General features: G+C 41.9%; 4 protein-coding genes across 7 annotated transcripts; all 4 read right to left on the bottom strand.

Annotated features, from left to right (window-relative positions):
• Positions 1–149: 149 nt before the first annotated feature.
• LOC105702041 (15-hydroxyprostaglandin dehydrogenase [NAD(+)]-like) lies at positions 150–3,445 on the bottom strand. 2 transcript variants are annotated; one of them, XM_012429264.2, is made up of 7 exons: positions 2,672–3,445; positions 1,903–2,069; positions 1,663–1,789; positions 1,450–1,556; positions 1,199–1,372; positions 948–1,102; positions 150–835 (listed from the first exon to the last, which is right to left on the bottom strand). In XM_012429264.2, the coding sequence occupies exons 1-7, from the start codon at positions 2,673–2,675 to the stop codon at positions 598–600; spliced, it is 972 nt and encodes a 323-aa protein (XP_012284687.1). In that variant the 5' UTR covers positions 2,676–3,445; the 3' UTR covers positions 150–597. The 2 variants fall into 2 exon arrangements, with proteins under 2 accessions (XP_012284687.1, XP_012284688.1); XM_012429265.2 differs by lacking the exon at positions 2,672–3,445 and adding an exon at positions 2,256–2,653.
• Positions 3,446–5,560: 2,115 nt separating this feature from the next.
• LOC105702042 (15-hydroxyprostaglandin dehydrogenase [NAD(+)]) lies at positions 5,561–8,605 on the bottom strand. Of its 3 annotated transcripts, none has more exons than XM_012429267.2 (7): positions 8,336–8,605; positions 8,147–8,262; positions 7,784–7,910; positions 7,589–7,695; positions 7,161–7,334; positions 6,723–6,871; positions 6,475–6,619 (listed from the first exon to the last, which is right to left on the bottom strand). In XM_012429267.2, exons 2-7 carry the CDS (start codon positions 8,237–8,239, stop codon positions 6,475–6,477), a joined length of 795 nt encoding a protein of 264 aa, XP_012284690.1. In that variant the 5' UTR covers positions 8,240–8,262; positions 8,336–8,605. The 3 variants fall into 3 exon arrangements, with proteins under 3 accessions (XP_012284689.1, XP_012284690.1, XP_012284692.1); XM_012429269.2 differs by having other exon boundaries at positions 8,377–8,604; XM_012429266.2 differs by having other exon boundaries at positions 5,561–6,619; positions 8,147–8,599.
• Positions 8,606–9,109: 504 nt separating this feature from the next.
• Positions 9,110–11,914, bottom strand: LOC105702039 (15-hydroxyprostaglandin dehydrogenase [NAD(+)]). The gene is made up of 7 exons (XM_012429263.1): positions 11,509–11,914; positions 11,118–11,241; positions 10,900–11,020; positions 10,642–10,748; positions 10,381–10,554; positions 10,087–10,238; positions 9,110–10,006 (listed from the first exon to the last, which is right to left on the bottom strand). The coding sequence occupies exons 1-7, from the start codon at positions 11,679–11,681 to the stop codon at positions 9,862–9,864; spliced, it is 996 nt and encodes a 331-aa protein (XP_012284686.1). The 5' UTR covers positions 11,682–11,914; the 3' UTR covers positions 9,110–9,861.
• An 80-nt stretch (positions 11,915–11,994) lies between these two features.
• On the bottom strand, positions 11,995–14,386 carry LOC105701934 (alcohol dehydrogenase 2-like). The gene is made up of 7 exons (XM_023432836.1): positions 14,224–14,386; positions 13,889–14,015; positions 13,702–13,820; positions 13,361–13,537; positions 13,132–13,295; positions 12,860–13,022; positions 11,995–12,706 (listed from the first exon to the last, which is right to left on the bottom strand). Exons 1-7 carry the CDS (start codon positions 14,329–14,331, stop codon positions 12,602–12,604), a joined length of 963 nt encoding a protein of 320 aa, XP_023288604.1. The 5' UTR covers positions 14,332–14,386; the 3' UTR covers positions 11,995–12,601.
• Between the last annotated feature and the right edge of the window lie 185 nt (positions 14,387–14,571).

Consider the following 14,571-nt stretch of genomic DNA (forward strand, 5'->3'; position numbering starts at 1 on the left):
TCTCTCGTCCCTTATCTCCTGAATATCGTGTCGTTACATTTCCCTTCGATTCTTTTTCATCCTATAACCGATTCAGTTGCTGGAGTCTCGAAGTTAGATGCTAACGTTATACCATTGAGCAGGGCGCGAGGGATGATTTACCTCTTATCTTCAAATATCTTTCAATATTTATTTATCTACGCTCTGGCGGGAGGTTGACGAAAGCTGTGTCATGGGAATTGTTGTTCGTTATCGATAAGCTTGGAACACAGCCCGGCGTGAGTGAATAGGTGATCGCCCTTCGTAGACAATAGCCACTAGCATGATTCATCGATGCGCATTTCCACATTTTCGCGGTGGATCGCGAAAAGTGCTCGATCTTCGATGTCTGGATACTCTTGGTCCAGGAGACGAATCTCATATGTATATCTTGTTGCCTCCCAATCCTTGACCAGCGTGAATCCTATCCTTCGAGGTCCTGGATCATGGAAGAGGCGATGTACTTCCAGAGAATGTTCCCTCGGGTCGACCTGGCGGAGTCGCCGCCTTCGGAGCCGCGTTTTTTCAATGCAGGCTCAGCAGGATGCAATTAGGCAGATTTGGCCTTTTCAGTCACTGTTACGCACAGCTCATGAGGCCCGTCCGCGTGTTGTCGCACTCTTCTCTGATGGGCCGACCCCTCGCAACCTTGTTGACCTCCTCGACGACAGTGAAATTATTCTTGTAGTGGCGTCGAAGGGTTCGGCAATCGGGGAAGTACACCTCGTAGGGAGGTTTGCCACTCTCGATTATCCAAATGCTTCCGGACTCTCCGATCCTTAGGACGGACATGAGTCCTTGACCCACGATGTACGGCCTGGAAGGAGACACACCGAAAAGTGAGTCGAGGTCATCGAATAGGACCATTTTGATGGAGGAAAAAAAAGAAAAAAAAATTCCCGCGATCTTTTACTCCATTGTGTACTGACGTTTGTATCGAAAACTGTTCCAGGTTCTTCACGAAGTCGGCCTTCATGACTCGGGATAGAAGCTTGTTGGGGCTCTCTATCGTCAGTGCGGTTTCCGTCAGGCCTGGGCATATCGTCAGGACGCGGACTCTGGTTCTCTCCTGGTGGAATGGAGCCTGGAAAGGATTTTTGTTGAAAAAATCTCGAGGGTTCAATGGTGCGTATGGACTTTCGTTGTCACGTGTCCGGACTCTTTTGTTGTCGCTTCTTACGGATAGAGAGAGGGAGAGGCCGATTATCGCGTGCTTAGTCGCTGTGTAGACTGGAAGTTGGGCGGTGCTCCTGTAGTCCACGTGTTGAGAGACGTTTACCAGAATTCCACCACGTCCTGCTTTATCTTTCCTCATGTATTCCATGGCTAGCATCGCGGTTGTCACTGCTCCACCCTTGAATAATCACAAGATCTTTCAATTTCCAGTCTTGTTATGGATTTTCTCATTTTTGTCATTCACAGGCTCCTTACGATGTTCACCGCGATCTCCCGTTCCCATCTTCTCTCGTCCAAGATGCCGGCGTTGTTCACCACGATGTCGATTCCGTCCATCGCCTTGGAAGCTTCCTCGAAAGCTTCTGCACTCGTGAGGAGAATTATTCATTCGCTTAATTCATTGTAGGGATAATGGTAATTGTTGGGAGAGTATGTAAAGCTAAGGAAAAAGGGTCTAGTCGGACTTACCGCTCATCTTCTCGTAGTTGGATACGTCAACCTGGATGAAGATCGCCTTATCTTCTCCATATGACTTCTCCACGGAATTCATCGCTCGTTTCGCTGCCTCTTTGTCGGTGTCCAGTATGGCGACCATCTGTGAAAGGAATCCTAAATTATTGTAACATCGGGATGTGCATAATGCCACTCTTGGTGGCAACGTTTGTGAAGAAGGGAATGGATGTTCTTCGATAAGTCGACGATACTCACGTATGCCCTGTGATGGAGGAAGTGATTGACAAAGGCGAAACCAAGTCCGGAAGCTCCTCCAGTAATCAGGATACTCTTTCCGGAAACGACTCCGTTGATCTCCTCGATCTCCTTCGCCTTCTCCGATGCCGACATCCTGCGACCTCGAACTGTGATCGACTCGGAAGCTGTCGAAGAATCGACGAAGTCGTTATCGGAATGAAATGAATTCATAAATATTTCATAATCACGAAGGGCCACCCGTTACTTTCCGAGCTAGAATTTTTAATATCGAATTACTCATTCCGTAAGGTCTCGAGTTACTCTTTCAAATTGCAATTAAGCACGCCATAGACCCTGATTTATATTCATACCGGATTAAAGTCCACCCTAGCGAGTAAGCCCAGATACGGAGAAAGTATCGCGGTTCTCTCTGTGAACGTTTTTCTCGACGTTTAACGACGCTTAGCGAAATTCTGCAACGAGCAGAACGACGAGGACGTCTCTCGATTATGACTGAACTTTGCGAGAGGTTCATCCGCGGTATTTATACCGGACTGAAGTCCAAGCCGGCGAGTCGTTTCTGTCTGATTACAGCTCCTAATCAGACTGCAGTCGTTGGAAAGGGGATTCCGTAAATCCCTGAAATTGCATCTTAGTCCTCGGAGTCGCTTAGATTAACTGGCGAAATTTTATATCGCTTTTCATCGAGGTCTCTCGGCCTGATTAAATGTACCTCTGGGTATGGATTTTCAATCTTATCGATTGGCGCCGAATTATTCGAACGTACCCATTTTCCTGGGGTCTCGATGATTCGATCGGTAGACCGTTTTACACGAAAGTTGAGTGGGCGACGTGGCTTGGATAGGACTGAACCTCTCCAGAGGCTGTCTTATGATATTTATACCGGACTGATGAACACGACGACTAGTCGCCTTTTGATTACAGCTCCTAATCGCACTTCGCCGGAGAACGCGTGTCGATCCCCAGAGAGGGGATTCTCCGCTTATGGAGCGGACCGATCTCTCGAGAACTCGAGACGATGCACTTCCTTCTGGGAGAATAAAATTAAAATAAGTCAGCCGTTTCCTCGCAAGGTCGCGTTCCGTCTTCTGCGTCTGTTAATAACCTTCTCGGACCATGGACTTTCTTCTGCATCAAGGAAATGGGGGGATCGATATCCACGATAACGACTCGATCTCTTGTCCCGCTTGAGCGGATCTTTTTATTCGAAATTATTTATGGTACCATTTAGCCCACAATTTGTGATAGCTAATTCGGTGCACTTGTTTCATATAAATTTTCTTTTTTTTAATCCTAAAATGCGCCCAAGTTAACTGTTAACTTTTATTCTCAGATTTCTTTCGTTATCGCCGTTTTTTTTTACCTCCCATGTCCTGAATCTTCGCGTTAAGTATTCCGTGCCGTTCGCGCAGGTTTTTATATGTACTTGGTAGTCCTGTCATTTTATGGAAATATAATCACGCGCTTATTGTTTTGCGAAACCTCGCTCGTTGCAGAACATCGTAAATGACTTTTCTAGGTGCCACTTTATCGCTATGAGGGAGGGTCTTTAAGGTCGAGTACTCTTCGTCGAATTTCAATGAGTCGATGTTCAATATTTTGGGTCATAGGTCATGATCAAGAATGAATCGTAACGCCAGCTACCCTCGCGTGCGTTTTCTACCGAATTTGGCGTCATTGCTCGATTTCCTTGAAAGATCGCGCGAATGAGAGGAGCGTGATATGAGAATGATCGATTGCAAAACGAAGGAAGGAGGCATTGAGTTTACACGGAGTGCAAAGTGGCGTTCGATGTAGAGCAATGACCGCAGAATAAAATCTGTGAGAACGATATGAGAGCATGATCTCAACCGGCGCCTTTACTCGCATAAACGCCAACAATGTTGACGAAAGCTGACAGGCTGGCTGATTGACTCTACTTCCATTTTTTCAAAGCAGAAAAATTTTCTTGCCGCAATTATCAGTGATGCGTAGAGCTACTAAATAAGGAAGCCAATTACTGGCAATAATGCAAGCGAATTGCTTCTACAGATGCGGTCATAGATTTTTTTTTGTTCATTTTACCAGATTAATTGTTCTCTTATATTCTGTCATATCATATGCAAATCAATGAAGGGTAGGAACGGCAAGTTCACGAAGCGTTAAGTCCAGATGAAAAATCATTTTTCGTAATGATTCACTGAATCTTTCGTATCTGGAGCAAGGCACGAGGCGATAAGGAAATGTCTGTACGTCGACGAAACGAATTTCCTCGTCATCGATGACTCTTATACCCACGTTACATGACCTCGATATCTCAGTTCAATTTGGCACGCGTGAAGATCCTTTTTCCGGGTAGATTTTTTCGATCGTAGATACGATAATGGAGAATGTTTAATGTTAATTATGAGTGACGATGATTGAAGTTAATCGTGGAGGAGAAAGAACACTCGTCGGATTGAGGCCAATCATTTAATAAACAAATTTTAGAAACGATTTTTTTACTAAATACAGGTTAAAGGGTTTTCTTTTCTTTTTCTTTGTTTTTTTTTTTGTACGAAAAAGAAACGTATTATAATTTTTTTTTTTTATATAATTTAAAAATTATTAATATACATAATCCACAACCATGAACTCGTGGGGTTGACATTTCTCGATGAAAACAGAATGGAGAGATAGAAAATGATCACATCGACGAATGTGGCCCACATTTCTCGCGATGCATTACGACGTCCTCGGGTGCGATTTGTCGGAGAAATGTTGATGAATATTCGATGAATTAGTAGTTCTCGAACCGGCTCGAACCAATCCCGAGCGAACTTTACCCTAACGATACGAATGAAAATACGAAGATAAAACGGTGCTGATCGAAGCGAGTCTTCTCTTTTCTCTGGGGAAGCTAGCGGAATTTCTAAATTAAACCAGCATTGTACAGAGACTCAACTGGGTGACTGTAATTAGTGTTAACAAGAGGTGGAAATGCCTGAACCTGGCAAGTGCTAAAATAATTAATTAAAACCTTTCAAGACTAAGGTGGAAGATTTTCAGGGATGCTGGTTCGGTCATGAGTTTTTCGGAATTCCGATGTGAAAGAATTCATTTAAAGTATGTCATTTAAATGAATTCTAAGGTTTTAGCCTTTAGGATAGGGCGCAGCAATTTTCTAGAATTAGTGCCTCGGTGGTATTCCGACTCGTGGTCTTTTTTGTGATAGTAAATATGGCGGCTCCTTATTTCTTGTTATAGAGCCACGTTTATCGCAGCAAGAGGTCCGTGATAAGCCGATAAAGAGATCAATTTAGGACCCCCTAAACTTCGACTGCTCCTGAGGAGGAACTACCGAAAGATCGGAGGTGATCGGGTTATCGGTCGATGCGATAGCAGCTTGACTTAGTTTTACCCTCTTCTACGGATTTAGTCTTCGTTCCCGTAGACACCGAATGACTTCGGAAATTACTGACACATGATTGGAGGCAGACATCAGAGAATTGATTAATTTGCCATGTTGATTGAGGATGTATTTCCGGAATTGCGTTGAATTTCTCTTGACCTCCTGATAGGTGTCTGGTTATTTTTCTTTATCGAATTGTAATTCCCTCCCGAGTCGTTATTTTTTAGATAATGACTCGGTACATGCATTGGCTAAGGTTAGGCGACGTAATAAATTAGCAAGCTCTTTAATAAAATACGAAACTTTTATTTCGCAGTCTTTGACTCGTCTGAACAATAGACCTCGCGCTTTAGAGGGGCGCAATAATGGTCGCGCGATATTCCTTGAAAAGTATTCTTCCATAAACGTCGATAAATTAAATTTAACGACTGAGCTCGTTGCAAAGTTCGGTTTATAGTGAAAATTCATTGCTGAACGTCTGGAAAAAAACTTCCACCTTGTTCGATAGAACTTTTCCGATGAATTATTAGAGCGACGAATTATTAAAAAAAAATGCTTTCTTTCGCCGATAACCGCGAAAATACCATTAGAGTTTATCGTTGATGTATGTGTTATCAGTATGGACGTCGCAAATCCAAACGCGGAAAATTACCGAGAACAACTTCGTAGAGAATTCACTACTAGGCTAACATTATTACATATAAATACTATTCAATATTAAGCTACGTTCTCTCCAAGACGATACGCGCGATACTTGCCACTCAGATTTCTTATCCACCAAAATATTTACAGTTCTCGCCATAATAGAAGACTTCGTCTCTTCAATGAGACATCATTACGATAGGACATATCCGCCTTATGCGATGTATTCCATTGCAACGATTACATAGAGCGAAACAATGCGGACTAATTAAAGTTCCTTCTACGCTATCGACCGATTAGAACCCCTAGAAACAGTCATAAAATATCCGCTATAACTTTCTCTAATTTCTTAAGAACGGGTTACGTCCTCCTGTCCTTATCAATTTTCAAAGTGCTATCAACAAACATAAGCTAGAGTTGTAATTACAATTAAAGAGCCGTAGGAATGAAATAGTACGATGCCAGGTGCCTAAATTTAGGACGGTTTCGAACCAATCGCGATGTTTAATCCAGCGTGAAATTTCAGGGATTACGAGATCTTGCGAGATTCGAAATATTTATAGAAACTCTTCTTTCATTTTGATGGGAAGAATATCCGGCAATTGTATCTCGTAAACTGGCTTTCCATGTTCGCTGACCCAAACGCTGCCGTTTTGGGCGCACCTTATCATGTAAACTATTCCATGAGCAACGCTTTCTGCCCTGAAAGAGAAAGAGCAATGAATTCGATAATCGTTTAATATCGACTCGAAGAAGTGAATTGTATGTAGAAATTTTTTCTAAAATCAATTCAAGGTGTATTCACCTCTGAGGGGGGATATTCTGCGTCATTCTGGCTAATTCCTCGAAGTCCGTTACTTTCTTCTCGTTGAGATTCTCCATCATAGGCGTTGCTGTCAATCCTGGGCACAAGACGATGATTCGAACCCCGGTCCTCTGATAGTGATAAGGTTGCTGAAAAAAAAAAACACGAGATTAAAGAATAAAGTAAACAGTTCTTGGCAGAGAAGTAAATTGATTTATAAGGAATTCATCATGTCAGATAAATGATTACAGACAGATGAGCTTTTAATTCTCAGCCAAGCTCTTGAGGGGGATGTCACGTGCTTTTATTTTGGAGTATTCAAAGCAATTGGATTAAAGGGCTAAATTTAACAGTCGAAACTCTGAAGGGCAGGTAGTTTGAGAGAGGGGAATAATCGGAGATGATAAGATGATAAGATGATAAAACGATCAAACTTACGGCGAAAGATCTGCTAAAACTGAGGACGGCGTGTTTTGTGGCGGAGTGGACCGGAAGTTGAGGAATACCGTCAAGTCCTAAGATGGAGGAAACGTTGACGATAACTCCACCTTTCCCTCCGGAGTCTTTTCCCATTTGTTGAATACCCAATAGCGTGCATCGTATCAGCGCCGTCTTGATAAGGAAATCAGTCTATTTAACCCGAATTATTCTTGATACTTAATTATCTCTAAATTAGTCTCTTTGCAACGACGGTAATTATCCGTCCCATGATTATGTACACAGAAAAGAAAGTGAAATTTTAATTGAATTTAAATCCACTTTCTTTTTCTTTTTAATGGATTTATATCCAGGGTAGTTTAATTCATTGAGATCCTTTTCGAATAGTAAATTTATTATTTCTATTCAACCAGACGGAAAGTACTTACGACATTAACGTCAATCGCATGGTTGAAGTTGATTTCATCGATGATACCGGCATTGTTAATAACAATATCCACTCCTCCTAGGGTGGCAACGGTCTCCTTGAACTTGGCTAAAAAATAACCCACGGTTCGTTACTCCCGAAAAGGGGATTCGTTTCACTGAATAACTATTCGTCTTGTTTTTCATTAATAACCAACCGTCGAAATCGCAGCCCTTCGTAACGTCACAGTTAACGAAAATCGCTCGTTTTCCCCCAAATTCCGAGTTCAGACTTTCCGCGACTACTCGGCCAACCGTCTCTTGAATGTCGAACATCACCACCGACTGAAATTGATTATAAACCAGACGATAATTAATTATCACGCACTGGAGTAGGCTGAACGTTATCGTAATCCTCGAGACTATGCACATTTAACAACGCGAATAAATCTGAAATATCGCAGAAAAGGACATTTGACGTCCACTATATTTTTTGTTTGCTTCCTCGAACTTGTTTCTCTTGAAAATCAAAATCTGATTTTATGTTCAATTACGCAATTTTGTTTAATTAATTCCTTCACCATGGCACCGTTGCGGAGAAGTTCCCTGCTGAAGGCCAATCCCAATCCACTGGCTGCTCCCGTGATTATCGCTCTTTTGTCCTTAATTTGCATCTTGATCTCTTATTGGCTCCTCCCTTAAGTTAAGAAAAATTCAGTGAGGACATTGAACTTCACAGAAAGTATACGCCGATTAATTCGTTCGCGCACAGTCGACACAAAGGGATGCTGGATCTGTTCTCTTAACGAACCCCCTTAGATAAAATCGTGGCACTCTTCGAAATTATCACAAAAATTGCTAATTGATCCAGGAAGTGGTATCCGAAAATACTGTCGAGCCCGACAAGCATAAGGGCATGGAAGGCGAGGATTTAAAGGAACTCTCCCGAGGGACGTCTTGTTCTTTGGGACTCGGGAGCGCAACTCGTTTCCCAAAGCTCTCCCGCGAAGTGATAAGGGAGAATCACATTTTGTCCCGCGACCTTTGACTTCCTCATTATCGATTCCCCGGTATGTTTGTGCAATCGATATCTCCGGCAATTTATTTTTTTACGACAGTCCCGATCGTCCACGCTCGGATGATCCTCGACCTCGAGGTCACTTCGCGAGAAGGAGCGAAATGCCCTGAATTTTCGGATAATTGAAAATCCACTTCCAACGGGATGATCTCGAGTGGGATCATTCCCAAACGTAGTCAACACGAATACGTCGAGAGGAAAAATAACAATTACGATCATTAATGTCATGAAATGTGAAAATCCTAAGCTGGAGTATTATCACTGAAAGTTGGACGATTTAAATTCTAAGTAAAAAAAATAAGTCGTTCAATTTCGGAAAATTGAATATCCATTTCCAACGGGATGATCTCGAGTGGGATCATTCCCAGACGCAGGCAATATGAATACGTCGAGAGGAAAAATAATAATTACGATCATTAATGCCATGAAATGTGAAAATCTTAAGTTGGAGTATTGTGTATGTACGTCGGGCGATTTAAATTTAAAGTAAAGATAAGTCATTAAAGAAAAAGTATTTTGACAGGGGAGCAAACAAGCTCCTTTGCTTGTGAGTAATTTCAGGAGATAGGGGAATATCAATTAAGCCAGTACACCATGTATTGGTGAGCTCTGATTACAGGAATCTTGAATGGTGGGGTCTCTCGAAGACGCCGGAGGATGGCAAGGGTCAGTGATAACACGTCGAACTTGCGAGAATTATTATTTATTGTTGCAATTCTGCGTAGTTAAAGGGAAACAAAGTCCACCGTGCGGATAAAAATACGCGACCCTACCGCCGCGCTCATTATTGAGGTAACAAATGGGCGTAAACATGAATAATTACCCAGTAAAAAGTAATCGAACCAAATTAAAATGGAAACAAGGAGATATTCCCATTTACGGTATGATTGTTTCTAAGCTACACGTATATGATTTTTTATCCGAACGAAACACGAAGGTAATTGAAGTTTCGGAAATTTGGCCTCAGAGATGATAACTTCATTAATGGCCTAATAAAGTCACTGACTACTAGGTAAATGCTCACTGTGGCAGACATTGAAATTTTCAAAAAGGTTCGCAGATACCTCGATCGATCGTGTACGCTTGTAACGTTTAATTATCATGAAATTACAATTGCGAGTTGGCAAGGTCGATTCAAATATGGCAAAATGGACATTTCAGAGCGGAGAAGTCAACAATCTATAATGTATCTTTCGCAAGCTGGATCGACAGGTCTCTTTACTTGAAGTTTAGTCCCTCCTTCATCTCGCTACACTCAAGGAACTTGATTTTACAAAGCGGCTCTTCGTTCTCTGTCACACAGACACATCCACTCTCGCAGTTTTTGATCATCCACAGAATCCCGTGGGATACGTCCTCGACTCTGAAATAGGATAAGCGGTGTCGATTAAAAATCCTTATTAAAAAAGGGGAGAAATTATTGCAAAAGCTCTCTCTCTCTACCGCTGATGTGGATACGAGGTCATCTCGTTGACAGCAAACTTCGGCTCGACGAAGCTCAAAAGCTTCTCCGAATATTCCGAGATCTTCTTCTCGCTAATTCCCGGACAAATTGTCATTACGGCGACCCCTGTTTTGTCGACGTGACAGGATTGCTGAAATCGTAAAATAAATCATTCGGCCCATTGTCAGGAAAATCATGAATATGTGAAATGGAGTGCCGGAAAATGTTTCAAATCTTATCCTTTTTTTTTTCTTTTCTTTTTTTCGGGCGGACGTATTTCATTTCATCTTTACCCCAAGACATCGACCGAATCCGATTAAACCGCAGTGCGTGGCCGAGAAAATAGGAGCGCATGCCAAAAGTTGCAACCCTGTCATCGATGACACATTGACGATGCATCCACCCTTGCCTAACTGTTCCTTGCTCATGAATCGCATGGCTATCAAGCAAGAACGTATTACACAGCCCTAAAAAAATAAATAAAACATGTAAGGAATTCCAGTCGGGTCGGAATTCTCATTTTGGTAGGCGTCAGGTCGTTTTTTGGTAATTACCATGTTAACCGCCAAACACTTTTCCCAATTTTTCTCGTCCCATGTCCCGCAAGTATTGATGACAATGTCAAGGCACTTGTGCGTGTCAATCATTTTCTTGAAGCATGCTGGAATAAAAAAGAAAATTACTCGATTGCGGTACCTCGTTTTTGACCGTACCCCAGGTACACTTAGAGTGTCTAGTATTTTTTACAACGTGTTAAATAGTTTTAGGCAAATTTCGGGTGAAACTGTGAACGCTACAAAGTGAATACAAACCTTCGATTTCGGTTTCCTTTGTCATGTCGCAGGGCAAGAAGGTGGTGTGTTCTTTCCCGCACTGGGATAAGAACTTTGTCTCTTCGGCCTTGGAGCAAGGATAGTCCATTACGCACACGTGCTGTGATATTAATTTCAGTCAGTAAGTTATTGATCCATTCAAGGCGATCGACTAGAAAATTGACTGAGAATTCAGCTCAGATTTTGCCTGTACTCACGGTAGCCCCATTCTTTAAAAGATCCTGGCAAATTGCCATCCCCATGTCGTTCATGCCACAGGTGATCAAGCAGATTGAGTCTCTAACCTTCATCTTGGAGTGATAAGATTCGCTGATAACGGGTCTGCAAAAATGAAAAGGAAGATACATTTTCCACCCTGCCAGGATTTTTCTTTCCCTCTATGATAGTGTGGTAAGATCAGAGTCGATTTTAAATAAAAATCGGCTACATTTGAAAATGACTTCATGCCAGTTCTCCTTTTTAAGAATAACTTAAATTTAATAGCAATTTATTTCTTAGGGCAATTGTGCCCTGCGTGTTCAAGGCGGATTGCGGGTAAAATTGAAGTACCGGAAAAAATCTCCCAGGCTCTTGTTATTGTGTACTTACGGTTCACTGAGGTATTGTTCGGCTGGTTTGTACGAACTGTTCCTAACGAAGCCCGCGGAGCTCCTTTTATGAAACTCTTTTACCTCACGGCGAAGATACGAATTGATTTGCGTGCAATTGAAAATACGGCGTCGCTGTTTCGACGGTAGATAACCCTGGATGCGGTCTTGCATTTATCAGGACCGATTCAGCGGCTTGGGTCCACATAACATACACTTTGTCGCTATCAAGCTCATACATATTGGCGAACAGGATTTGCATTAACAATTAATAAAGTTATCGGGATCAAGCGACCTGGAGATGCGAGGCCGCCATTTTCTTAACTATCACCTCCTGCTTATTTTTAAATAAACTTCTCGACTTTCAGTATACGAATGTAAAACGCCATTTCAAAGAGTACTGTTAATAGACGCATCAAGGTTTATTTAAGCAAGAATTTTTATAAACAAATTCTGTATCCTAAATGGGATGTAGCTCGAGACGGATTTTCGTTGTAATTTACAGTACCTATTGGATGTTTGCGATAATATGTTTTGTTTATGTGTTTAATCAAATTCTTCTTATCGTATTTAAATGACTCATTGACAAAGGGCTCCTGGATTTTTCGTCCTGTTTATGGCAATAAAGAAACCTTGCCAACCCACGTTTGATCTGCAAAGGAGGCAGATAAGTTCCGAGGCTGTTGTTAATTTAAAATAAGCTGGGGTCGCAGTTCAATGTTTATTTATCAACAGCGTCGTTAAAAAATCGTCGGGAAGCCTGAAAGTCGAGAAATGTTCCGGGAGGAAGAGGAAGGGAGAAACGGAATATCGAACTTTCATTCCGCAGAGTCGATTAAAATATTTTTGTATCAATAATTTGTCTTAACAACGATACTTGCTTCTTACTTGAACTCTCACGAATCTTGTTTACGCGAGCGTAAACCAATAATGTCACCGATTGCCAGGAATGGCGCAGAGCGGGAAAAATAATAAGACTCTCTATCTGTATTCTTGGAAATTTCAATGAGACAATTTTTTACAGTGGCGTTTCGCGTTGTGTATTTTCCTCGTTAAATAATTTTACAATGTTTTCTTCTTCCATCGTCATCGCATTACTTTTTGCGTTTCGGCGTTAATTCGCAGTTGGCGTTATCGCCCAGTGGACAAGTGTCTTCCAAAATTTCCGCACAATCAGGCTTTATTGTGACGGGACAGGACTGGAAAAAGTGAAATTTAATTTTTTTGTTAATAAACCTTCGTTTCCTTATCATACTTATTGGGTATGTACGGGTCAGGTAATGTAGCAACCTTGGAGGGGGAGATATGAAGTCTTAAACTATCGATAAAATATTAATAAAAAAAAATCCCACCTCATTGTCGTAGACCTTGGGATCGATTTTCTCGCCTTCCTTCGACGGAAAGTGAATCATCCTAGGAAGTTCATAGACACTTGGGGAACCTTCTACGAGCCATATGCTTCCATGTGTCGCCCAAGCCAACACGTGAGTGAGTGCTTTACCAATTTTCGAATGACTATAATTCACAAGAAGTATAACAATTCGTATCCACAAATTTGTACGATACGTTAAAGGCGAGAATTGTCGGCGAGGTTTCTATAAAATAAATGTTACGATTACTGTACTCTGTCGGAACGCAGGCATGATTTCCTGTTCCTTCTCGGTGATTCCCATTTTCTGAAATCTTCTTCCCTTCTGGAAAATCAGGCAGACCGATGCAATGAAATTGTTTATTAGCCGGACAAAGAGCGACGATGCGCACTCCTGTCTTCTCCTCGGGGAACTGCTTCTGTAAAAATGGAAGGAGCCTATCCTTATGAAATGTTTAAACTTCAAATACAGTTCCAAACGTACCGCGAGATCTCGAGTGGCTTCGATGGCAGGTTCTTTGAAGCAATAAACGGGCACAGGGTCCTGAGGGAATGCCATAAATCCGAGGATACTGGCACTATTGACTATCATCCCTCCAGGACCGCCATTAGGCGTCCCCATAAACTTCATCCCTGTTTGAACAGCTCTCGTGGTGTTGTCCTGTTGAAAATCCCTTGAAATTACCAAACGATCGCTTCATCTGCTCCGAAATGGTCCACATCGTCCGAGTTACTTTCAAAAGAAAAAAGAATAACGTGCCAATATTTTTTTTTTCTTCAAATAAATAACATATTTAAAATAAATAATAATAGAAAAAGTGTCACCAGGTTAGAGTCTTCTTTGGAGCAGAAAGCTCGAGGGGGGCGCCGCCCTTCGTGTTTGTCGAGATCGTTGAAAAGTATGTGAATGCCTTTGTGTTTGCACAACACTTTCCCTAAAATCCCTGCGAACGGAGAGATACATATTTTTCCTGAATTTCTCGAAGAGCCGAAAAATATTTCGTCTCTTTACCTTCCAACTGGCTCTCTACTCTCGTGTCGCACCTGAGATATTGTGCTCGATCTTTCCCAAAGGCGGAACAAAGCTTTCTCGCCGCAAGATGTCCAGTGTCCTCTCTGGAGTCGATTAAAACCACGCTCTGGAAGCACGATATCGCATCTCAATTAACCTGGTCTTCGTAAAAAAGGCAAAGAAAGGAATACTTGAATTCCCGTCATTCTCGAGAAATTCAAGATTGACCTGGAACTCTTTAAGGCCTATGGTGCTTACTAAGGCTTCATATTTTTACACATTCCCGAGGCTCGTTTAAATTCTATTCGTCAATACGTATTAAACCAATTAATTACTCGTGCTCCTTTCATTAACAGGTGATTTGCGGCGGCATACCCAACACCGGTAGCACCTCCGAGGACTACCGCGATCTTGCACATGGGCTCCAGGATCGGCTTTGCCATTTGTGCGCTACAAAAAAATCAAGGAAACACGCACGGCGTGAAAAACAATTTAATAAGTTCTATCGACTTAAGAGAATGCCGCATTAATCGCAGAAAAAAAATAACATACAAAGAAATCGACTCCTTTGCAATTTTCATTGAATTACGTTGAACTTCTTACCAGTTTCTCGGCACGACGATTTTGGTCCCTTCGTTTTTCTCCTTCCTCCTCGAGAAGAAGCCTCTTCTCCCTATATTTGC

This window comes from Orussus abietinus, unplaced genomic scaffold (assembly GCF_000612105.2).
Source record: "Orussus abietinus isolate OABI.00-Male unplaced genomic scaffold, Oabi_2.0 scaffold22, whole genome shotgun sequence".
Taxonomy (NCBI): domain Eukaryota; kingdom Metazoa; phylum Arthropoda; class Insecta; order Hymenoptera; family Orussidae; genus Orussus; species Orussus abietinus.

Coding starts and splice junctions, on each gene's coding strand:
- LOC105702039 (XM_012429263.1), bottom strand. CDS start 11,681: ATGCAAGACCGCATCCAGGGTTATCTACCGTCGAAACAGCGACGCCGT. Junction 10,239..10,380: donor GATTCGGTCGATGTCTTGGG/GTAAAGATGAAA, acceptor TTACGATTTCAG/CAATCCTGTCACGTCGACAA. Junction 10,007..10,086: donor ACCTCGTATCCACATCAGCG/GTAGAGAGAGAG, acceptor ATCCTATTTCAG/AGTCGAGGACGTATCCCACG.
- LOC105702041 (XM_012429264.2), bottom strand. Junction 1,373..1,449: donor GGGAGATCGCGGTGAACATC/GTAAGGAGCCTG, acceptor TGATTATTCAAG/GGTGGAGCAGTGACAACCGC. Junction 836..947: donor GAACAGTTTTCGATACAAAC/GTCAGTACACAA, acceptor GTCTCCTTCCAG/GCCGTACATCGTGGGTCAAG.
- LOC105702042 (XM_012429266.2), bottom strand. CDS start 8,239: ATGCAAATTAAGGACAAAAGAGCGATAATCACGGGAGCAGCCAGTGGA. Junction 7,911..8,146: donor TTCTCCGCAACGGTGCCATG/GTGAAGGAATTA, acceptor AATCAATTTCAG/TCGGTGGTGATGTTCGACAT. Junction 6,620..6,722: donor CAGAATATCCCCCCTCAGAG/GTGAATACACCT, acceptor TTTCTCTTTCAG/GGCAGAAAGCGTTGCTCATG.
- LOC105701934 (XM_023432836.1), bottom strand. CDS start 14,331: ATGGCAAAGCCGATCCTGGAGCCCATGTGCAAGATCGCGGTAGTCCTC. Junction 13,821..13,888: donor AGTAGAGAGCCAGTTGGAAG/GTAAAGAGACGA, acceptor CTCCGTTCGCAG/GGATTTTAGGGAAAGTGTTG. Junction 13,023..13,131: donor CATGCCTGCGTTCCGACAGA/GTACAGTAATCG, acceptor TGTGAATTATAG/TCATTCGAAAATTGGTAAAG.